A 24,348-nucleotide genomic window follows, 5' to 3' on the forward strand; every position below is an offset into this window, starting at 1 on the left:
GGTTTAAATTTTATGGGTGAGATGTATGTTGAAATGCTTTTAAAAACTTTTTTCCGAATAATTTTCGCATTTGTCAGATGGTCAGAGCAAGTAATTTTAGTAGATTTAGATTTTAAATGTCACATATATACTGCAGTGGTTGAAAATCTTTAATTTTTTTGGTCATTTATATAATAATGCAGATGTAAGATGCGCACTGCTGTATTGTTTGTTTTTTGATAGACATATATCTGCTACATAAATTAAATGGAATACAGTGGATTCTTTCACGGGAAACAGCTAGTATATATATATTTCTAGCTAGCTAGCTAGTTGTTGGTGGTGGTTGGCTTTTTATGATGCTAGCTATAAAACATGTCTGGCAACAATAATATAATCAAAACTGAAAATAAAACATGAAAAAACCTTACAGAACATTGCTATGATTAATTTATAAAACCATGCTCTTCTTCAAATGTTTTTTTAAAGATTTATTTTGAATGAAAGAGTAGAGAATAACTAAAAAAGAACAGCCATCTTTTTCGTAAACACAACTTCCGTTTTATGCTGGGAACTTCATTTAACAGTCCGTATGCTTTGTGAATATCTAATACCGTTTCATATGTAGCGATACCTATATATATATGCTAACATAGAGTTTTTTGACATAAGGGTATATATATTTATATCGTTATTAGCAGCGGGTTATATATTTACAGCTTATGTGCGATTTCTATGAAGTACATCCCTAATCTTTTTAGTTAAATTTTAGCGTACAACCACGTCATAAGAAAGTGACCCGTGATTTCCGTGTCGTGGACTCACAGTTTTAGTCACGCAAGGGAATTAATATATAAGATACTAAATTACTGAAGCCATTACAGCTCACCTAAAACTTTGAGGCTAAATAACTTGGAAACGAGATGGTGACGTCAATGATTTTTCACCGCATGGGTAACTAGGGACCACCTAGGACCAAGTTTCCCAAATTTGGGTTCCCAAATCCGTTTCGGAATAGACGGGTTGATGATGTCATCAAAAACACCTTTAAACCCTAATATCTCTGCAACCGTTTGTCAAAAGTATATAATCCTATACATTTTCTTGATCAGCGTTTCAAGATCTATACGGTGAAGGCAAAAGGTACACAAATTTGTAAAAAAAATTATGGTTCTACTTGTTTTCGGATCTATTGTCGTAACCCTAGGTTTTTGTTGAAAAATCTCAATCTAATTAGTGAAAAAAAATTTAAAATGCAACAATTAGTTTTATTATCATTTTTGTAAATAATCTATTTGGGATGTTTTTTTTATCGAAATTCGTTTATAACTTTAGTGGCCCCATGAGGATGTGAAGGTCGTGAAAAGTATTTCTCCGGAACTTGTGAAAACTTGTGAAAAAAGTTTGAATATCATGGTTATGGTTTACAAATTAAAATTGTGAAAAATGTGTTAAATAATTGCCATGATGACAACTGGTTGCTTAGCAAAACCCATAATATTAAATATCATAGGTTTTCTGCTTATGGTCACAGCATCCTAAACTCAGAAGTTCTTGTGATTGCATTCGCTAAAGAATCTGTTATTTAAGTAAAGCAATTTTTTTAAAAACTTAGTTTTCCTTCTTTAAAAAATTTTGTTCAACTATGTGTCCAAACGGGGTGAAATAATCCCAGTAAAAAATGGTTACACGGAAATGTCAACATAGTTCTTTCCACAACCTTGTTCCTAGGACTCTCATAAAAGTGAAGAGTCCTGGGGACGGGTTGGATTTATTTCTAGCTCTAATTTGTTACAAAAAGACACGCACATGCGCTATAAGGATGCACAAAATTAAACGCAAGAGATAAGCTGCGTAATAATTTCATTTATTTTCAAATATTTTGTTTTACAATTAGTTGTCTTTTAACCCTCTCATTGCGTAAGAAAAAAGTTCAAAGCTTAAAAGTAAAGGTGTCAAAACGTTCGCTAAGTATTTACGATATTTACTTATCAAAATCATTTTCAAAAAAATTTCTAAAAGAAAAAGGAAAAATCAAATACTTAATAATATGTATTCGCATAAATTCAATTCACTGACGATTCATAAAAATAGTGCAAAGAAATGCATTCAAAATTATAAGAGAAAGCAATCCCACACATGCCTAAAATATTAAATTTCTTCATAACTTCTTGTATATTAATTTTAAAAAATTTAAAAATATATACTAAACAAAACTACAATATAATTTAAAAATATAGCTATGATAAAAAAAAACTTATCCTGTCCATTTTTTTAATGTTTTGTAAATTCTAAAAAGCGACAACCTTGATGACAAAGGTTAGAAAAGACTAATACAAATTTGTAACAATAACGTATCATAGTAAATAAGAATGGATTAGAATGTATTTTTTCAGTAAGAAGCGTTTTCAACCTCGAAAAAAAAACAACACATTTTAAGGCATTATCCAAATATTTAACAGAATAGATTTCAAGAATACTGTAAATCCTGAAATAAACGCTATTACGTGTTTATCAACTTTCGCAGAATTTACCTGCTGTTTCGAGTATATTTTATTTAAAAATGATTAAACAATAGACCAGTAGTAACCTGGGGACAAAGTGCGTAATTTGGCCCTCTTATTAGTTTTTTTAACATAAAGTATAGTTTCATGCAATTTTAGCTTGGGTCTTTATTCGAAGATTAACGACCATAAAAATTTATTTTGTGATATTTGCCAAAAATAGAGAATATTCACAAAAATTTGTTACATCGAAAATATTGTTGTCTTTAGGGTGCTTTATTTCCACATGTTAGTGCCCAGTCTTCTACGCGATATTTACCAACCAAATTTAAAAATCTAAAACAGGAAAGGTCATTTACTTTTATTTATGGTTCAAATATATAAAAAAATATCAACAAAGACATTTTATGGTTCACCAGGATTTACTTCTTCAACATTTATCCTCTAAGATCTTTATATAGAACAGAAATTCACTAGCTATGAGACATATATAATAAAGTTTTTCATATTACGCTGTTTATTATTAAAAACACATTTAAACCCGTCTACAGGGTGGCAGAAAACATTTTTATAGGATTTTCCTATTTTTTTTTGCAAATTTCAAGTAGTATAATTTATTTCCAGGAGCTTCAGCCAGTTCCAGGGAGTAGTGGACATCCTGCATATAGCCAAGTGTAAAATTAAATCAGTCGAAGATAAAAAGGCTGGCAGGAAAAGAAAAAGAATGAAAGAACAATTCGAACATATTTTTAAAGAGTTTACATATGATTCTCTAACATAATAAAGCCTCGATTCTCGCGAGTGATGTCAAAAACAAGTCTTGTCATGGGAAGAAGTTGATCAAAAAAATTACCATTGAGCGCTCTCAAAATGATATCAATGACCCATTCATAATCTCAATGTACGACCACGATATTTACAGACTACAATTACACCGAGAGCTTTATGGATTTCTTGTGGATGTAACAGAGCATAGGCTTAATGATCAAGAAATACTTCATTAGGGTCAAGAGGTTAAGGTCGTTGAAGTCGAAGATAATGCAGATGACAAAGATATAGTGTTAAAGAAATCGTTAACTATAGTTTATTTTTGATGGAGGCGACTTTCGCAGGTTACTTTAACGTTGTTACAGATCAAAAATTGCTCAAACATAAACCAAAAATTCAACTTTATTTTTCCAAAAAAAAAAGTATAACCGTATATAAATTTTTTTTGCTTACAATAAGGCGTGGTTAAAGTAAAAGAAGGTAACGAAAATCTTTGCTCTAAAGTTCGAGAAATTTTTTCGGTTCACGTTACACTACGTTGCGTTTAAAACTCTTATTTTACGAATATTCTGACAGTCACGTAATGCCGTCTAGTAATGACTAATATGTATTTGTATTTTTTTATTAATTACCTTGTTTTAATGTTCTAAATGAAATATTAAACATACTTATCCACAGCAATAAATTCATTTCCATGTTCTTTGTCCACAATCAATGCTTCTCCATTATACACTACGCGAATGAAAAACTTTGAATCCTAATTAAAAGACAGACAATTATATCAACAAACAAACAAACAAACAAACAAACAAACAAGTAAAAATACAAGCAAACAAACAGACTAACACAACAGACAGATCAGCTTACCTTTCGCTTGTATAGTTCCAACGCTAGATAAGACCCGAACGGTGGCCATTGCTTATTGAAAACATCCAATACATTAAGTATAGCAATTAATGTAGTGTCGTGTGCAGAGTATAATAACAACTTCGATTCCCTATGTATAAAAGCAATAAATATTTCTTTAATAGTAATACTTTTATTTTCAGAAAGCGACAATGTAAAAGAACTGTCGGTCATCACAAAAGCTTGTTGCGTCACAAATCAAGAGAATATACACGAACCAGGCTGGCTTTTGTTCAATAATAGCGGCGATAGCTAGCGAAATGATTTTTGGGTGACTAAATTAGGAATTTGGCGTGTAGGTTTCGTAATATGTAAGAGTGCTTTAATCACAAAAAAACATACATGCAGGTTTTTTCGTTAGTTCATCTTTAATATAGACTTAGGTGCTACCAAGACGCTTATTGTAAAATTCAAAGGAGGGGGTTTTGAATCTAGTATTTACAGTACGTTACATAGATAGAAAATATTTAAGGTTTTACCTGGGTTCATTTATCCATTCTGTAATACGACAACAGAAAGTATTGATAAGTGATCCAATACCACATGCTAACATTGAACTAAAATTTAAAAATTACACTCTGTGCTATATGTCTAAAGTTTAAACTTTTTAATGTATACAACAAAATAAAAGTTATTCATTTTTTTATTCTAAATCCACACGTTCGAGTTTAGCTCTATTCTGTTTTTTAACCCTTTTTTACTATGATGCATACATGTTATACACCTACATGCTAAATTGATAGGTCATATACTTCCCAGAGCCTTGGATAATGGCTACCACTCGAAACTACCCCCCAAAATCTATGAAATCCTTATTAAATAGAACATATATTAACTTTCGTTAGCATTTTCTTTAGAAGAAACAGGGGAATCATCCTTTTGAATACGTGATTAATCCGATTTCCTGAATTTTTTGGACTTTATTCGAAAATCTGGAAAAAACGTATTTCCGATAATTTTTGTAGTTTTTTCATGGGAACTATGTAAATACAGGAAAATATGATAAATAAATTTTATTTCGAATGTGAAAAGGCTCGCTGAAATTTTCTCTTTGTCAGTTTTACACTTTTTGCATGTTGTCTTAATTTCTTGTTGTTGTTGTTGTTGTTGTTGTAAGTAATCAATTTTTGACATTTTTCATATAAAAGGCTTTCATAAAAGTTATTGCCGACAGTCCCCATTCTTGTTTCACAAATTCCCTAATAAATTCTTCATGACATTATACTAGTTATAAAACTCATTTACTTGTTTTCTCCACCAATCACATGAGCTTGTAGTTCCGAAGCCCTTTTTACAATGAGCTTTTCTTCAGCAAGTAAATCAAGAGGAATAGGTATTCTGTGTGCCTAAAAACCAATTTAAAAAATGTCACTTATCCTGCATAGCAATGAATAAATTTCGTTACATCAAAATCATACTTCTTAAATACACGTTTCCCAAATTACATGTTTTTTAAAACATTTTGATGTTTTGACTTTTTTTATCATATTCAGCATCAGTAAATTGGTGTGTGTATACATTTTCAACTTAATCCGACATGGGAAAGTGCAGTTTAGTGGCATCATTGTTACGGTCAAAGCCTTCTTAATTTTCGACTTGTGCTAATAAGCCTCATATTCGAGCAAAGGTTAATTAGTACAAAATTAAAAAAACTGTTGTAGCAGGTTGTTTGTTTGATGTATGAATATGAAAATTTCACAATTTATCAATTTTTATGTGAGGATTTCGAAAAATTTTATTCGTTTTCTTTAAAAAAAGTTGAAATAGAGCTGTGGCACATCAAAGAAAATAAATTCGGGAAAGGTGTATTATTTTTTTTAAATAAATTTTACAGATGGCCACAAAACAGATGTTTACTATTTCTAAGTAAAAATCAAATATATATGTGTATTTACTCTTTGGGGCAACTTCTAACGGTCAAAATACTTTAACTTTTTTAAAAAATTTTGGAATTAGAATGCATTGAAATGTTCTTGACATAGGGTTACTACTGAGTGGGAACAAACAGTTAAATTAATGAAAGGTTGCTGAGTACTACGTTTTTAAAATCTGTTTTCTGGAATCAAATATACCTTTGGACAGTAGATGTAATCAAATATACCTTTCGACAGTAGATGTAATAAAGCATACCTTTCGACAATAGATGTAATCAAGTAAAGCAATAAAATGAAGAGGCTTATCATCTTCACCACCAATCAATTTATGGATTTTTTCTTGGTCTTCCTTATGTCCAGGCAAGCAATCATGATTCCTCATAACATAATTTGCCCATATTTTTAAATTATTGCACTGTCCCCAATTTGGGTAGATATCTTCTTCTGTTGGTGGTTTGGTAAACATTTGCACAGGTTCTATAATCAAAAATCTATTTACTTATCACTGTAATTACAAAATATCCATTAGTTTTAAGTCATTAATACTGTCCACTTGCTTTATAAAGTTTATATATACAAAATGTGTTTGTAAATTACAGTGGTACTTTACCTGGGATGTTTTCTTTGCCATAGAGCCCAGCTAACAGTGAAGTAGCTGATAAAATTGTTCTTTTAATATTTGAACTTCTGACACTAAAAAGAATATTTGGTTTAATCAGCAACTTCCATGTTAGATCAACTGTAAAATGTTTTATTGTCAAGCGTTTTATCCAGCGTCCCATTTAAAAATTACAAAATGATTCATGAAAAATTACCAAAAAGACAACAAGCAAATGGATTCTAAAAACAGCTAAAAAACTAGATGAATACTTGTTTTCGTATAATTAGCATTTCATAATCTCCCAGTCTTCAATTTTAAGTATTATTACATAATATGTGCAGCAGTTTGCAATCGGGTAGTTTTGAAATAATTTTTTTTTTCAAAAACAGATGGATGGAAAGGATGTACACCTTGCTTACCAACAGCTTTTGTTATCTTTTTTATGCTGGGGAAAAGTGAGGGGCGTCTAAAGTCAAAATAATGTGCAATTAGAAATAATTTTCTGATGCTCTGAAAATATTTACTTGTATTTTATCAAACTGACCTGGACTCAAAGGGCTAAATTACCGTTGGTAAAATAAAAAAAGCAAGACACAATCCTTTCCACCCCACCACCACAGCATATACTGCCATTTGGTGTCTAAAAGTTAATTCAGATTTTACTTTAATAAATCTTTTTATTTAATTTTTGTTTAAACCAATCAGTCTAGTTCGTTAAATTCTTAAACCAATCATTTATTCCTCAAAATCATAACAAATATCTATATTTTAATGCCAATATATACGTCTGTCTTGCAAAATGGTAACCACAGCAGTGAGACGCACAAAAATGCGGTAAATGAAGGACAGGCAAAACCGACCACCGACTAGTAGAATGTTTTTTTACACTAGACAAACTTGTGATATTTTGTAAAACACAATCTAGAATGAAAATGTAGTATAAAAAACACTATAATAAATATTATTTCCTATTTTAAAGTGTTTATAAGTGCATCATTTTTTAATAAAAGTTAAATAATTGGCAACTTTCAAAAAATTGTTCTTTAATCTAATTGTAAAACCTTAACTGGAACACTGGTATCTAGAACTATACCACCTCATATGGATAAAATTCCAATTCACCGCACATTTATATGTTCCGAAAAATGATGACAACAAAATTTTATAAGGAACTTACTTATAAGGAATATGAAAACCAAAATAATATTTAATTTACAAACGCTTACTAAACTTCAGTTGGTGAGTACACAGGAGATATCAAGTCATGTTTATGAATGTATTCTTTAGCTAGTAACTTGCCGACATTATACATTCCTTCTTTGCCAATTGCTGTTAACTGGCCTGTATAACAGCCACCCTAAAATAGGTATCTAATTACATAAACTAACCGATTTCTGTGACTATATTACATTTTACAAAGAAAAAAACTCTTCATGTGTTAATTACATTGGCATAGTAAAAATTTCTATGACACAACAAAAAAACAAAAACGTTCTTGTTGAATTACCATGATTAATTGCAAAAACCTAATTTTGCAATTTAAAGAAATCGAATTTTTGTGTCATGATTTCACAGAAAATTACAAAAATCATGTAGAAGTTGAAATCTTAAAATATATCCTAAAGCTTACCTTCTTTGGTGAAAAAAGTTTATCTGAATTAAACTTAAATTAATGTGCAGATTAGGAAAAAGTTATTTATTTTGCTTAAAACTTGCAACTTTACCTGACAAATCAAAGTCGTAAAAACGAGCAGCCTTGATTTAACAATTCATATTTCTTTGGTAACACATTGATAAGAAATATTTTTTCAGAAGTGAGAAAATGCGATCTTATGATTTTGATAAGGCGACTAGAAAAATTTGGAACAGCATAAATATTGTTAACTTATTTTGAATTGGAAGGTAAGCTTTAAAAGTTATGCATTCAATAGGACAAAACACTCAACGTTAAAAAAAATTGCTGTTAAACACAAAGAAAATGAGTACCCGCAATGTTCCACGGTTTAAGTATACACTTTCTGCTTCTGATTTTGAAGCTTCCATGCCATTGTCTAGCATTAATTTATATCTAACATCCACTTTCGAGTTTTTTTGCATTAAAGATTCAGCATCCCAGATTGACTCTTCAATATTAGGAATATCATAAGAATAATTTAAGTTTACTAGTGGTGTCCGTGCACCATGTCGAAAGATAACTTGAACCTGTTGTAAGCACATTTCATTTTCAGCTGCTTGAACATGAGTGGAAAAAAGATTCTTTCTGTTCTTGCAATAAATAACAATAGATAAAATTGGTGTCCCAAAAGACAAGGTTTTTGCAAGATGGAACATGGTTAAAGCTAAAAAACACAAGAAAAATTATTATTAATCAATGTTAGCCAAGCTAAATGTGACAAATCAATATTTATTTAAATCCAAACAGACTTCCTGAAAAACCCAATGTAACTTGTCGAAAACTATTAAAACAAAATAAAGAAGGCAAAGTAGATCACTTGAAAAAAATTAAAACATGATTGCAAAAAACAAAAAAAAAACCCTCTGTAAGGCATTTAAAGACTGTCTTAACGGGATCACCCAAACAAAAACAATTTGTGGATCGCTTGAAAAAGCATTGGAAACTGGATTGTTAAAAGCAAAATTGTCGTAGATCGTGTACAAATCACGAGAATTGTATTAAGGAAAGCACAAACATGACTAATGGAAGGTTTCATAAGAAACATCACAACTGGTTTGTAGAATGTGGAAATATAATCATTGAGTATTTCAGCAATTTTAAAGCAAGAATGTTTTTATAACTTTTTTAGTAAAATATTGAGATTGTATATATTTTTCATTTCACAATGCAGCAACAGTTAAGCTTCATTGGTTTTCTCTGCTTATTTTAGGACTCAATATAGAGATTTTAAGCAGGATGAGTTATTATGATTATTCACACAAAATACAGTGAATTTTGCGTTTTCATTATTTTAGAACAAGTTATGGTTACTTCATAGGTAATTACTTTAATGATCTTGCCAGAGCTATGTTGCAAGTGGTTTAACAATAGTTTTGCAATAAAACAATACAGTAATTTTTTTCTCATAACAGTGAGTTTTTTTGAAAAACTTATTGAAAATAAAATCTCATTAGGTATTAGCACGATGGTTAATGGCTTGTTAATTACCTGAAATATTAAAATAAATCAAGCCCAAAACTATTGTTATTAAAAAAGCTTTATGCGCATGTTTTATTTTATCTTTTTAGGACCACTTTTACATCTGATTACATTAAAGGGGATTACCCTGTAAAGAAGCCGTATTAGCCTTCTAGGGTATTGTTTTATAAATTTTCAAAGCAATCTACAAGTGGGACTCTAGACGTGAGACTTTGGGCGTGGAACTCTGACACTGGGATAAGAGACCCTGATTTTGGGACGTGGGACACAGGATACAAAATATGGATGATGCAAAATACTGATGCTATAACAAAAAATATCATAAAGTCAGCCCTGTTTATAATTTTTGTTCTATAAAAAAGTGTTCCTACTGTCATCATGAGTGTGATGAAAAGTGTTTAAAACACTTACATTTTAAACATTTACAAGATAATAACAGTGATTACCTTGGAAAAGTTTTGTTTTCACTGTTTGTATTCGAATTAGTTTGGGTTGTTTAGTCTCTCAACAATCCAACATTTTTTTTCTTTTTTACGCTCAGTTCTTGGTTTGAGGTTCACGAGTTTAAACGTCCCCCACTTGTCTCAAACAAAAAAAAATAAGGCAGGAAAGTAAAGCTCGCAGGTCACAAAAAAATACAAATTCTTGTCGAAAAACGAGTCGAGTATGTCGAAAAACAAGTAGCTACTAATGAACTAGCCAATAGTAATTTATCTATGATGTTCCCAGGCCACATCTAGATGATGGTTTACTTCGTTACAGAGTGCCGAAATTTTTGCTAACCAACCTTACTTTTCTAATTCGAACCTTGAAAAAAAAACACTTGCCAACTCAAATTGTAAACAACAAAAGCTGTGTCTATGTGGGCATTCTTGTACGTTTTCTACACTTTTGCAGAGTTTTCCATGAGGAAAGTAGTAAAGAGTTATTGCTTATATTCATCACCTGCTATAAGCTTATCTTCAGTATATATCTCTTACGAATATTAAAAAACAAAACAAAAACAACTGCGCATATATATAAATATATAAAACTGCTTTGTAGATATAAAATCCTGAGCAGCGAATAAGACAGTGAAACCATCTGGTAAATGATGCACAAGCCCTTCCACAAAGGAATTTATTTAAATTCTCAAAACAAATCAAGCAAGTATATAAAAAAATATTATTTTTGTAATACTTTAGGTTGATTTTCGATTACGTTTTTCTAAGTGTGAGGTAAGCTTGAAATTTTAGAATAAAAGCAAAAAATCTGAAAAATTTGTTTAACTCATCACCATACACTTCAGGTCAACATAGGGTTAAGATAGCTCAAGACAGATGAGATAAGAGTCAGTGTTCAACTTATGACCGAAAGGTCTTTGTAGGCTGCTGTCTTGGCAAAATAATTTAGATATTTCTGTAAGATTACATGGGAACTTTAAGGGAGCTTTAAACTCTTTAGAACTACCTTTTCGCTCTCTACTGGAAACAACACACAAGTTCACAGTTTTAAATTACTATTTTTAAATAAATGTATCTTGTGTTAAAATGTTCCTATTGAGAATTGTAAAAGGATCGGAAGTAAACTGTGATGAATTTTACTGGTTGGACTGAATTAATTTTATAAGCAGGGTCACTGGCAATAACATACTAAAGTTTCATTTACTCTGTTTACAAAATTAATGAGGGTAACCATATAAATCACTAAAATAAAATGAATTTTACTGGTGGGACCTACAATTGCTGCATGGGCAGATTTTAGGAGAAAAAGCTTTATTAGCAGCAAAAATAAACAAAACACGATATAGTACCTGGATATGTATAGCTAGCTAGTTAAATGCTAGATAAAAAATTGTTATGGCATGGATGAATGAGACTGGTGGGTGTATTGGGTGGCATGCATGGCCATGAAGACAGTATTGTGGATGATCATCTTGGAGCATCACTTCAAAAGGAGTATTCAGAGTGAATTAAACAGATAAATTATTTATAGCTATAGCGTTGTCTACCTAGAATTTTGCAAAATGGACTGTTTATAGATCATCTAGAAAATGGTGCATTTTATGTATTCTAAAACCTCATTGCAACTTTGATGTTTGAAAGGGTAGGATAAATTGTCCTCTTCATAGCCCTGGGTTAACCCAAACCATGTAAGGAAAATTAGAGAGAATGCACACTGTGGGGGCCGTTGGATGTTGCAGGGACTTTGCCGGTAGAGCGCTGGACCCTAAGTCTGCGTTGATAAAAAAAAGTAGCATTAAATACTCTGGGACTTTTAATCTCTAAGCCATGGCGTCTCTTAAAAAAATAATAGAGAAGATATATGCCTCAATATCTGTGAGGCTAGCCATGTAACATATGCACACATCAGTCTCCCCCTCCTCTAGATTGTGGCAATCTAGGGCTTGAACTTCGTTGTTGTTGTTCCGTGTTTTATTAAAAAGGATCACATGGTGTTTAAAGTGCAAAATGGTAACCAAAACTTTGGATAAACGTGCTCACTACATCAAAGTTTATTATGTATTTGTATTAAAGTAGTATTCGTCAATATTTTAGTCTGGTTTGTTTCGCTAAATTAGAAGAATATAATAATTAATATATAGAGAAGAAGCGAAAGGGAGGATCTGGCAGAACTTTTCTTACCACCAGGAAATTAGCTATAGCTATAGTATAGCTAAGCCAGAAAAATTAGTGGCCTATTTGAATTTATCAGCAAAAATTATTAACTACGAAATTTTGAATACTGTAGCTTAACTATCTATCGTGCCTCTTTTATGGGAAATGCTTTTTGTTGTGTTTACGTTCAGAATGGGTTCCTGAACCAGAGCAGTGGATATTCTGTCCTTCATAACACAGAGGCTTCAGGTAACATCTCCCCCTTGTTTTCAGGAAGTTGTGGTGTATACACTGATGTTCTATGAATAAAGTATATATCCCACACCCTCACGAAAAAAATCATGTTCCTATAATATGCAACATAAAATAACAAACTATTTTCTTGTTGTTGTTGCTGTTTCTTTACAGGTCTTGGTAGTCAATAGGTCTTTTTGGCTTCACTCGTCTGCTATGGAACTTTCTTATCGAAAATATTGTTTATAAACAAATCCTCACCAGAATCGTTGTTGCCATATGGAATCGTTGCATTTGAGTTGCTGTCTTCTTCATGTTTCTGTAGCTAGAGTTCATTGATCGTTAAACCCTGTGTATGTGTTGTACTAATTGTCACCATTGGTTCAGATTCTTTCAATGTCAGCGTGTGAACCATTTGAATGTCTGACATTTCATGATTCCTGAATATATTCGATTGAGCATGTCCTTTTGCATTTTTGCTGGTATTACTACCCTGTCACACCTAATATCAATCTGTTAATTTCTGTTAGTTCCTCTCCACTGTCCCAAGGTTGTACTTCTAGGTGACATCTTGATCTTGTGCTGGGCTATTCTGTTTTTATTTGTTTTAGGAGTTGCTGCAGTGTAACATCTTAAGCATTTTCCTGCTGTTTTTTTTTTAATCTTTTGATTCCTGGCTGACATTGCCATGATGATGGAATGAACATGTGTGATATATATTGTTTAATGTTATTTTTTGCTGACTGTGGTTGTTGCATTGGTGCTCTCGAGAAGACATCTGCATCCAACATATCATTTTCTTTCACATATTCTACTGTAAAGTTAATTGTTTTGTTCCCATGGGGATAGCACTCCCACACCTCCACATATGCGGTTTTGCGGTTTTTAGGTCTTAATCGCATGGGTAAAATCAAAAGTGCACTATGTAAATTATAATATTGCAAGACTGTTGTTTAACAATACATACAAAAAAAGGCAGGATATGTTTGTCGTAACACCCTTCCCCTTTATGGACTTGAACTTGAATATTACCAACTATACTATATTTTCAAAAAATATTGTGCACATCCTAGACTGCGCAAAAATCATTAAAACAACACTAAAATTTTCACTAAAATAATTTTTCTAACGTTTGAAACAACACAAGTATATTCTGTATAACTTTCGAAACAACACACCCAAAAAATTGCTGCATCACTTAACAAGTTTTTGAGCATGCAAGTATTTTTTTCTTTTCACCATGACAGCTACAGTACCGTCTGAAAGTAATCTACTGCGGACGCGAAACTCGCATGAATAGTTACATCATTCATCATCATCATTCTCGGCTTAACATCCGTTTTCCATGCTAGCATGGGTTGGACGGGGTATATTAATGACCCTCTTCCAATCTGATCTAGACTGTGTTAGATCTAAACTCAACTTCCTCTGTATCAAGTCTGTCCTTATAACCTCCTGCCAAGTCTTTCTTGGTCTGCCTCTGCGCTTTGCCCCAGGAACTATCAAGTCTCTACACTTTCTTACCCAATTATCCTCCTTCATTCTTTCCAAGTGCCCCAGCCAATTCAATCTTCTTATCTGGATAACATCTTTAATTCTACAGAGACTTAGCCTGCTTCTTAGCTCATCTGAACTCTTTCTGTCTCTCAGACTGGCGTTATACATCCACCTAACCATTCTCATATCAATCCTTTTTAAACGATCAAGATCTTCCTGCTTCACTGCCCATGTCTCACTACCGTACAACATAACACTTCTTACACAGGCCTCATACAGCCTACCTTTTACCTCAATTGACAGGACTCTGCTAGTCAACAAAGGAAGTAACTCTCTGAACTTTTTCCAAGCAGAACCTATCCTGCAAGTAACACTTCTTCCAACACCCCCTTCACTGCCCAACATATCACCTAAGTAACAGAAGTTCTTAACTATCTCTAACGAGCCACTGTTGTACATCATTAAAGCTGGAAATACTTCATTCTCTATAGTCTCACCTTTGCAACGCTTGCATGCAAACTGAATGTCAGCTCATAACCTTCCACTAATACTACTGCACTTCTTATGTACCCAATGCTAGCAAGTCTGACAAAAAATTGAGTTACTACCAACCCCTTTCCTGCAAACTCCACAAGGCCACTTTCCAACTACAAGGTCACACTTGGCTGCAATGCTACTAATCATGACTTTAGACTTTGCTGTGTTTACCTTTAGCCCTTTCTCTTCTAGTCCTTTCTTCCACTTCTCAAACTTTTCAACTAATTCTTCCATCGACTCTGCTATGAGAACCAAATCATCTGCATACCATAACTCCCATGGACAACCTGTTCTGAACTCCATCGACAGCGCTTCTAAGACTAGGATAAACAACAAAGGACTAAGTACAGAACCCTGATGTACACCAACATTTACACTAAGTTCATCACTAAGCGAATTGTTAATCCTGACACGACTTCTAGCATTGCTGTACATAGACTGTACCATCGTAACTAGCCACTCATCCACACCTAATTTTCTCATAGCCCACCAAATAACTTTACGTGGCACTCTATCAAAAGCTTTCTCTAAATCTACAAAGGCAAAATAGAGATTTTTTCTCTTTCCTAAATACTTTTCCTGAAGCTGTCTGAGTAAAAATATTGCATCTGTAGTGCCACGCCCTGGAACAAAACCAAATTGCATCTTATCTACATCAATTCTTTCTCTAAGTAACTTATCAATCACTCTTTCAATAACTTTCATTACTTGATCAACCAACTTCAAACCTCTATAGTTACCCCTTTCTAATGCATCACCCTTGCCCTTGAAACAATTCACTATTACACTCAACTGCCACTCACTCGGAATAGCACCATCCTTTATAATCTGGTTAGCAAGACTTGTAATAAGCTCAATTCCAATATATCCAGATGCTTTTACCATCTCTGCAACAATACCTGATACTCCTGCAGCCTTGCCAATCTTCAATTTCCTAATAGCCTCCACTATCCATTCTGTCTTGATCTGCATAGCTGGCCCTTCTACAACATCATCATCAGACAAATTATCCTCGTCCCAATCAAACTCAGTGTTAAGCAACCTCTGATAATGATTCTTCCAAGCTACCCTTTTCTCCTCCTCTGCGCTAGCCAAAACACCTTCATCATTACGTATACACTTCTCACCTACAACATCTTGATTAGTCTTCTTCGTTTGCTTTGCTATCTTGAATACCTCATTGCGCTGGTCTTCCCTTCTTAACACATCTGCATATCTGTTTCTCTATGCTTCTGATTTTGCCTTATACACTGCTGTACGAGCGCGACGCTTAGGTTCTAAGTAAATATTTTTACTACCACCTGACTTCCACTCTTTCCAAAGTTTACTCTTTTCCTTTATACACTGGTCAACCTCATTATTCCACCACCAGGTCTGTCTATGTCTAGCTGGTCCTTTCGTCCACCCACAGGTATCATCAGAAGCTTCTAGAAGACAATTCTTCGAAGTAGTCCAAGTACTTTCAACATTGTCACTATCACATTGACCATTGTGGGCTAACTGCTAAACTTTTGCACTAAATTGTCTTGCTACAATCTCTTCCTTCAGCTTCCAGACTTTTCAACGGGGCCTGTACTTTCCCTTGGCTTTTTTAACACTCTTCAAGATAATATCACAAACCAGCAACCTATGCTGGGAAACACACTCTTCCCCTGATATAACTTTCACGTCCTTCACCACTTTCTTGTCTGACTTTCTAACCAGGAAGTAATCTATCTGTGTCTTACAACCACCTGACTCATATGTTATCAGCCTCACCTGTCTCTTACTGAATGATGTGTTGCAAACCACCATGTCCGTTGCCATTCCAAACTCAAGCAATTTCTCCCCTTCCTTATTTCTGCTCCCAAATCCATAGCCTCCATGCACACCTCTATAACCTTCAGATGACTTCCCAACATGACCATTAAAGTCGCAGCCCACCATGACAAGTTCAGTGTCTCCAAACTTTGGTGTGACTGCTATTAACTCATCATAAAACTTATCTTTATCCTCCTCACTGAGTCCACACCGTGGAGCATAAACTGACAGAAAAGTGACAATCCTATTACCTATCAAAAACTTTATTACTATAATACGACTATTAACACGCATAACATCTATTACTTTTTCTACCCACTTCTCTGCAACGAATATGCCAACTCCTTCATATCCATCACTATTACCAATCCAAAAAAGCTTATACCTTGCCCTCCTACCTTCCACAAATCTCACTGAAGCTCCTCTCCATCTGACTTCCTGAACACAACACATATCAACAGATCTACGTTCTAACATTTCAACTACTTCACCTGCTCTACCTCTCAGAGTACCAACATTTACACTAGCCATCCTCAACCTAGTGTTATCTACCTTGTGATGTGATAGCTGGGTAACGGTCTGACGATGCTCACACCTGTCCTACCGTGCGTGACACCTTTACTCCTTAGAGTTCCAGCCCCGTTTACGCAGTTTGTCTGATCAACTATTCTTACGGCCATTAATAAAGAGTTTTGGCATTGTTTTACAGCTGGATGCCCTTCCTAGCGCCAACCGTTCACAGACCGAACTGGGTGTTTTTTAAAGTGACACCATCACCATGTGGCATTTCATGGGACTTCCACAATCGGCCCTTTAAACTAAGGTATGGTGGAGGATGTTCAACTCCTCTCTTGTCTCTTAAAGAGACCCTTCACCACGCAGAACAATAACATTGCGATAGCTTTTGGTTTTTTTTAGAAAATAAATGAAAAGCGGCGATAGAAATGTTTTTTTAGATCGCATTTTAAAAGTTTATAAATGAAAAGCTGCAATAGAAATGTTTTTTTAAATAGCATTCTAAAAGTTTAAAAACGAAAAGCGGCGATAGAAATGTTTTTTATGATCACATTTTAAAAGTTTATAAACGAAAAGCGGCATTTAATAGTTGTGAACAATGCTTCTTGTATGTTTCTTAATTAAACGCTCTGGAATCTTTTTAAGTAATTAAATCAACAATACATTCAATACATGCAATGTATTATAAAACTTTGCGAAAGATTTTTACTATTTAATTACTTCACGCTAATACTTAAGGGAATAGCTTATCAATACATTTACACAATGCATCTTGAAATTACAAGAAATATAATTGCTCCGATATTTCTTCGCGAGTGCATTGTTTTTTAACACGCAAATATAAACTTGCAAAACCCTTAAGGGATTTAATTATAACAAAAGACAAACAACTGCCGTCCTCCACGCAAAGGTGTGATAATGTAACTCTACATGTATGCGAGTTTTACGACCTCATGTAGTGATCTCATGTCTACATAAAGAACGTTCACATATCTTTTGTTTCTATACGAACTTAATTGCTTTTTACTGTTATGTTGTGCGCGAGTCAGAACAATAAGATTTGATGAATCCTTTTGTTGTGACTTGTAACATGCATGTTATTGTTTAAAAGTGTTAAAGATTACGCAGGCTATTGAAATACTATTTTAGAAAAATGAACGAACATAACACGTTAAAAGCATTTCTATCGCCGTTTTTCATTCTTACATTTTAAAACACGATCTAACAAAGCTTTTCTATCACCGTTTTTTCATTCTTAAATTTTTAAAACACGATCCAACGAAGCTTTTCTATCGCCGTTTTATGTTCTTAAACTTTTAAAACTTGATCTAAAAAGTATTTTTATCTCCGTTTTTCTTTCTTAAACTTTTAAAATGCGATCTAAAAAGCATTTCTATCTCCGTTTTTCGTTCTTAAACTTTTAAAACATGATCCAACAAAGCATTTCTATTGCCGTTTTTCGTTCTTAAACTTTTAAAACATGATCTAACGAAGCATTTTTATCGCCGTTTTATGTTCTTAAACTTTTATCATCTCACAAAGCATTTCTATCGCCATTTTTCGTTTTTAAACTTTTAAAACATGATCTAACAAAGCATTTCTATTGCCGTTTTTTGTTCTTAAACTTTTAAAACATGATCTAACGAATCATTTTTATTGCCGTTTTATGTTCTTAAACTTTTAAAACATGATCTAACAAAGCATTTATATCGTCGTTTTTTATTCTTAAACTTTTAAAACATGATCTAACAAAGCATTTCTATCGCCGTTTTTTGTCTTAAACTTTTAAAATGCAATCTAACGAAACTTAAATCTTTGTTAAGTTTTATTTTCTTTCGCTGATCTCTTAACGACTATAGCAATTAAATACAACAATGGGACACACACAGTTCACATGAGCTAATTAAATTTCGCGAACAAGACATGAATACTATTGTTTTGAACATGCAAAAATGTATTTAACAATAGGTTAACAATAACAACGAAAGTTCTGACACTACCGAAAGCTCATGCGAAGGTGATAACTATCGCGTACATGTAATGTTACATTCGAGCGGTACTGTATGCTTTCTTCAAAGTCAGTTTCTGTTCTTTAAGCAGTTTTTGTTGATCTTCTATCTAGGCGATTACTAATAAGAATCACTTGGTGGTGGGGTTTTAATTGTATTGAACCAGTATCATTGGTAATTCGTTGTGTTTAGTCAGAGTGGTGTTCAATAGTGTTGAGTTGAATCAATCACACTAATTTAGCGTTGCGTTATACGCAGAAAGAACTATTGCGAAGATAACCTACAGGTTAGTCTTATATATATATTCCTATTTAACAATGGTAGCAGAGGAATAAAAGTGAAATGTCAAAAAGTTGGGTCCCCCCACCATCATTAGACAAAGAGACGAGTTACAAAGATTGGAAAAAAGAAGTGCAAATATGGCAAGCACTGACAGAATTAAAGGCAGAAAAACAAGGGCCAGCTATATTCATGGGCTTAAGAGGGAAAGCTAAAGAATCAGTTCTAGAATTAGACATTGAACAGATAAGTGCAGCAACTGGAGTAAAAGCCATTACTAACAGATTGGACAAAATATATTTAAAAGATGAGAATCAAACTGCTTACCTAGCTTATGAAACCTTTGAAAAATTTAAGCGACCGCCTGAGATGAGTATGAATGACTATCTTATAGAGTTTGAACGGTTATACCATAAGATCCAAGGACATAATATGGTACTTCCTGATGGAGTGTTGGCATATAGAGTTCTACAAAGTGCCAACCTTACACCAGAGCAGCAACAGTTAGCAAGAGCAACTTTAAATGAACTACGGTATGATGCAATGGTACGGCAGTTAAAGAAAATATTTGGGGATACGGTGGCCTCATTAGGAACAAATACTGAAGTAAAGATAGAACCAGTTCTTCAGGCAAGTGCAGATACAATTGAGCAAAATTACTTCACTCAAAGAGGGGGATATCAACGCTCAAGGTTTAGAAGAGGAAGACCTGCAACTGCTTCAAATCAGAGATATGCAGGAAGAAAAACCAGACCCAACAATAGAAGAATGAATCCATCCGATCAATCTGGAAGTCCATCAAGATGCAATATTTGCCAATCTATATATCACTGGGCTTCAAACTGTCCACACTCTTATGAGAACCAGGAACCTGAGGATGTTAGAAAAGAGGACAGTCATTCTAAGGTTACGTTTTTTGCAAAAATCAGAGAAGATGAAATGCAGTCTCTGGTCGGCGAAACTCTGTCATGTGCAGTTTTAGACTGTGGTTGCACAAAGACCGTTTGTGGTAATACTTGGTATCAATGTTTTATTGATAATCTTGAAAATGATAGATTGCCCGAAGAGCATCCCAGCCAAATAAGATTTAAATTTGGAGATAGTGAAGCAGTTTGTTCTATGAAAAGAGTGTTCTTACCTGTAATTATTGGCTCAAAAGAAGTTTATCTGGAGACAGAAATTGTCCCAAACGAAATTCCTTTGTTACTGAGTCAAGTTTCCATGAAAAAAGCAGAGGCAGTTTTAGATTTTATCAACGATTCGGTTACAATGTTTGGAGAACACCATCCTTTAAAATTTACCACTACAGGTCATTATTGCATACCTTTGAACAACAACATAATAGAGATGGATGGAAAGAAACATGACCACTTGTTACCCCAGGTTGCCTTTGTTTGTGCAAGTACAAAATCAAGAAAAAGTAAGATTATCAAACTTCATCGTCAATTTTGCCATCCAAGTGCTGAAAAATTAAAATCTCTCATCAAAGCATCTAATTCCTTCTTAAATGACCGAAGTGAAGTTATGAAAGTCATCGATGAAGTATCAAACTCTTGTGAAGTGTGCATCAAATACAGAAAACCAAGACCGCGCCCTATTGTTGGCTTACCAATGTCATCAGAATTTAACCAGTGTGTGGCTCTAGATCTTGTGCAACTTTCGCAATCATTATGGTTTATCCATATCATAGATGTTTTTACCAGATTTTCATCAGCAAAATTGACAAAGACGAAAGACAAAGATGTAATAACAGATATTATCTTTGAAATTTGGTTAGCCCGATTTGGTCAACCAAGGAAGTTTCTAGCTGATAATGGTGGAGAATTTGTTAACAAAGTGTATGAAGAAATGTGTGAGCAGTTTAACATAGAGTTTTCAACAACTGCAGCTGAAAGTCCTTGGTCAAATGGACTATGTGAACGACACAATGGTATGATTAAGGAAATGCTGAAAAAAATTATTGAAGACACAAAATGTACACACAATCGGGCGCTATTCTGGGCTATAAGTGCAAAGAATTCTTTATCAAACAACAAGGGATTCTCACCAAATCAACTTGTTTATGGTAAAAATCACGACTATCCCTGCATCCTCACTGATCATTTGCCAGCTATGAATGACACAGTTTCAAGCAAAACCGTGGCCCATAACCTTGCTGTAATGCATGCATCACGAAGAGCCTTTATAGCAGCAGAGTCTTCTGAGCGTATACGAAGAGCATTGAGACATAATGTTCAGTGTTACAATGATGAGCGATATATCAATGGAGATAGAGTTTTTTATAAGAGAAAAGACAGTGAAAAATGGCATGGACCAGGCACTGTAATTGGACAGGAGAATAAGCAAGTCCTTGTAAAACATGGTGGAAGTTATGTTAGAGTACACATGTGTCGCTTGCAGAAGTTGGACCAAGTTTTGCATTCACAAAAACCTTTACAAGACACGGAAAGGAGTACTGAAGTGACAACTACACAAGTGAACAATTGCATTCCGCTTGAACGTGATGATGTTTTTGGTGAATATGTTGGTGCAGATGATTTTGACAGTAACAATACAGAAGAACCAGAAAATGAGAAAACAACAAATTTACAAACAACAAAAGAAACAACATCAGACGGTGCCTCAATGAATGAAACAACAACACACAAGATATCAACAAATGAAATCACAACCAATCGAAATGTTAGCAATTCGTCAACAGTCCAAGGAATACCAAAGTTGAAGACAAAAATCATTTACAAGCTAACTCCCGACAGTGAATGGACAAGGGGATTAGTCCACAGCAGAGCAGGAAAAGTGAGCAGAAAAGGAAAAGAAGGCAGACAGTATGGTAGCTGTTTAAATGTCCAAAATGAAGACACAGGTGAAATAAATTGGTTAGATTTCAAAAGATGTGTGAGTGACTGGCAACCTGTTGTTGAGACAAACGAAACTGAAGAAGTACTATTATCGACTCAAGCAACTGTTACAGATGAGGTCCTAAATGCAAAGTATAAAGAATTAGCCAATTGGGAAGACAACAAAGTTTTCTCCACCATAGAAGATAAGGGTCAATCTCCAATATCCACAAGATGGGTGGTCACAACAAAGAATATAGAGGGATACAAAACAGTTAAAGCTCGTTTGGTCATAAGAGGTTTTGAAGAAGAAGAGGTCAAAAATCTGACTAAGGACTCCCCAACTTTTTCAAAAGAAAGTCTTCGCATTGTACTTACGATGTTAGCAACCTATGAATGGGAATGTCACACCTTAGATGTCAAGACGGCATTTCTTCAAGGCAACCAGATTGACAGAGAGGTTATCATAAAGCCACCAAAGGAAGCAAATACAACAGGTGTGCTCTGGAAACTAAATAAAGTTGTATACGGCCTTGCTGATGCTTCAAGAGCTTGGTATCTACGTGTGAAGGAAGAGCTAATCGGCTTGGGGTTGAGAATGTCTTTATTTGATGAAGCATTATTTTATTGGATTCAAGATGACTGCTGCCAAGGACTGATTGTAATACATGTTGATGATTTTCTATGGGGAGGATCCCATGATTTTCAAGTGAAGGTCATTTCGCCTATCAGAGAAACTTTTCTCATTGGATCTGAAGATTACTCCAATTTCAAATATGTTGGTGTCAATATACAACAATCTAATGGTTCAATTAACTATGACCAAAAGAACTATGTGGCAGGTATGGAACTGGTCAAGATTCAAAACACAACAGACAGACATCGTCAACTATCACATGAAGAACAATCAAACTTCCGATGTATATGTGGGCAACTAAACTGGATGTCATCGCAATCAAGGCCTGACATTTCATTTGATGTGTGCCAGCTAAGCACAAAACTAAACTGTGCAGTAGTTGATGATGTCATGAGAGCCAATAAAGTGGTAAAGAAGTTGAAATTGGATCCCAACATTTCCTTGAAATTTTGGAAACTTAAGCTTCCATTACAACTGATCTTATATTCTGATGCTTCATTTGGGAACCTTCAAGATGGCAGCTCTCAAAGTGGAATTTTTATTTTCCTGAAAGGTGTTGAGAATCTTATGGCACCTATCACATGGCAGTCTAAAAAGATTAAGAGAGTTGCGCGTAGCACTCTTGCTGCTGAGACACTAGCTCTTGTTAATGGTATTGATACATGCATATGGGTGAAGAATGTGATAAATGAAGTGTTGAATACTAATCTAGAAGGCATCTTATGTCATACAGATAACAAATCATTGTTTGAAGCTGCCCATTCAACAAAATCTTTGGAAGACAAACGGTTAAGGGTTGATATGGCTTCCCTTAGACAGAGTATCAATCAGAAAGAGATTGAATTGAAGTGGATTTCTACCAAACATCAGTTAGCAGACGTGTTAACAAAACAAGGAGCAAATAGCACACTCTTAATGAATGTGCTACAGAGGGGTCATGAAGAATAATAGTGACCAATTAAATGTTGAGTTATGAAAATTTGAATATTGTGTTCAAAAATTAAGTTTTTTTGAGTTTTTATCTTTTAGAATTTTTATGTTTAAATTCCACACAAGTAATCACACGAAGAAAGAGAGATACATGTAGTGATGTCTTAACCAAGACTAGTACAGTAGAGGGTTTTGGTGAAAAGCCAGTTTTGCCCCTAGACCACTGTACTAAGCGAGTAGGAGTCGCTATAAATTCCTCTCAACATTCGAATAACCAACTGAACGCCAAACAGAAAGAAAATAGAGGGAGATTGTTGATCTTCTATCTAGGCGATTACTAATAAGAATCACTTGGTGGTGGGGTTTTAATTGTATTGAACCAGTATCATTGGTAATTCGTTGTGTTTAGTCAGAGTGGTGTTCAATAGTGTTGAGTTGAATCAATCACACTAATTTAGCGTTGCGTTATACGCAGAAAGAACTATTGCGAAGATAACCTACAGGTTAGTCTTATATATATATTCCTATTTAACAATGGTAGCAGAGGAATAAAAGTGAAATGTCAAAAAGTTGGGTCCCCCCACCATCATTAGACAAAGAGACGAGTTACAAAGATTGGAAAAAAGAAGTGCAAATATGGCAAGCACTGACAGAATTAAAGGCAGAAAAACAAGGGCCAGCTATATTCA

The 24,348-nt window shown here is 34.0% G+C and overlaps 2 protein-coding genes across 7 annotated transcripts in view; one reads left to right on the forward strand and one right to left on the reverse strand.

The window, feature by feature from the left end:
• Positions 1 to 2,062: 2,062 nt before the first annotated feature.
• On the reverse strand, positions 2,063 to 12,302 carry LOC130645703 (lysophosphatidic acid phosphatase type 6-like). Of its 3 annotated transcripts, none has more exons than XM_057451779.1 (10): positions 11,777 to 12,302; positions 8,619 to 8,971; positions 7,859 to 7,989; positions 6,642 to 6,724; positions 6,288 to 6,508; positions 5,403 to 5,503; positions 4,637 to 4,714; positions 4,119 to 4,248; positions 3,920 to 4,008; positions 2,063 to 2,819 (listed from the first exon to the last, which is right to left on the reverse strand). In XM_057451779.1, the coding sequence occupies exons 2-10, from the start codon at positions 8,961 to 8,963 to the stop codon at positions 2,750 to 2,752; spliced, it is 1,248 nt and encodes a 415-aa protein (XP_057307762.1). In that variant the 5' UTR covers positions 8,964 to 8,971; positions 11,777 to 12,302; the 3' UTR covers positions 2,063 to 2,749. The 3 variants fall into 3 exon arrangements, with proteins under 3 accessions (XP_057307762.1, XP_057307761.1, XP_057307764.1); XM_057451778.1 differs by having other exon boundaries at positions 11,579 to 12,302; XM_057451781.1 differs by lacking the exon at positions 11,777 to 12,302 and having other exon boundaries at positions 8,619 to 9,747.
• A 6,774-nt stretch (positions 12,303 to 19,076) lies between these two features.
• LOC130645704 (midasin-like) overlaps positions 19,077 to 24,348 on the forward strand; it is a 56,641-nt gene continuing 51,369 nt past the window's right edge. For 2 of the 4 annotated variants that reach the window (XM_057451782.1, XM_057451784.1), the window contains exon 1: positions 23,673 to 24,162. The gene's annotated coding sequence lies outside the window, so the exon portion shown is untranslated. Of the gene's footprint in view, positions 19,263 to 23,672; positions 24,163 to 24,348 lie in introns of those variants that run through there. The other 2 variants (XM_057451783.1, XM_057451785.1) reach the window with 2 other exon arrangements.

Source organism: Hydractinia symbiolongicarpus, chromosome 5 (genome assembly GCF_029227915.1).
Source record: "Hydractinia symbiolongicarpus strain clone_291-10 chromosome 5, HSymV2.1, whole genome shotgun sequence".
Classification (NCBI taxonomy): domain Eukaryota; kingdom Metazoa; phylum Cnidaria; class Hydrozoa; order Anthoathecata; family Hydractiniidae; genus Hydractinia; species Hydractinia symbiolongicarpus.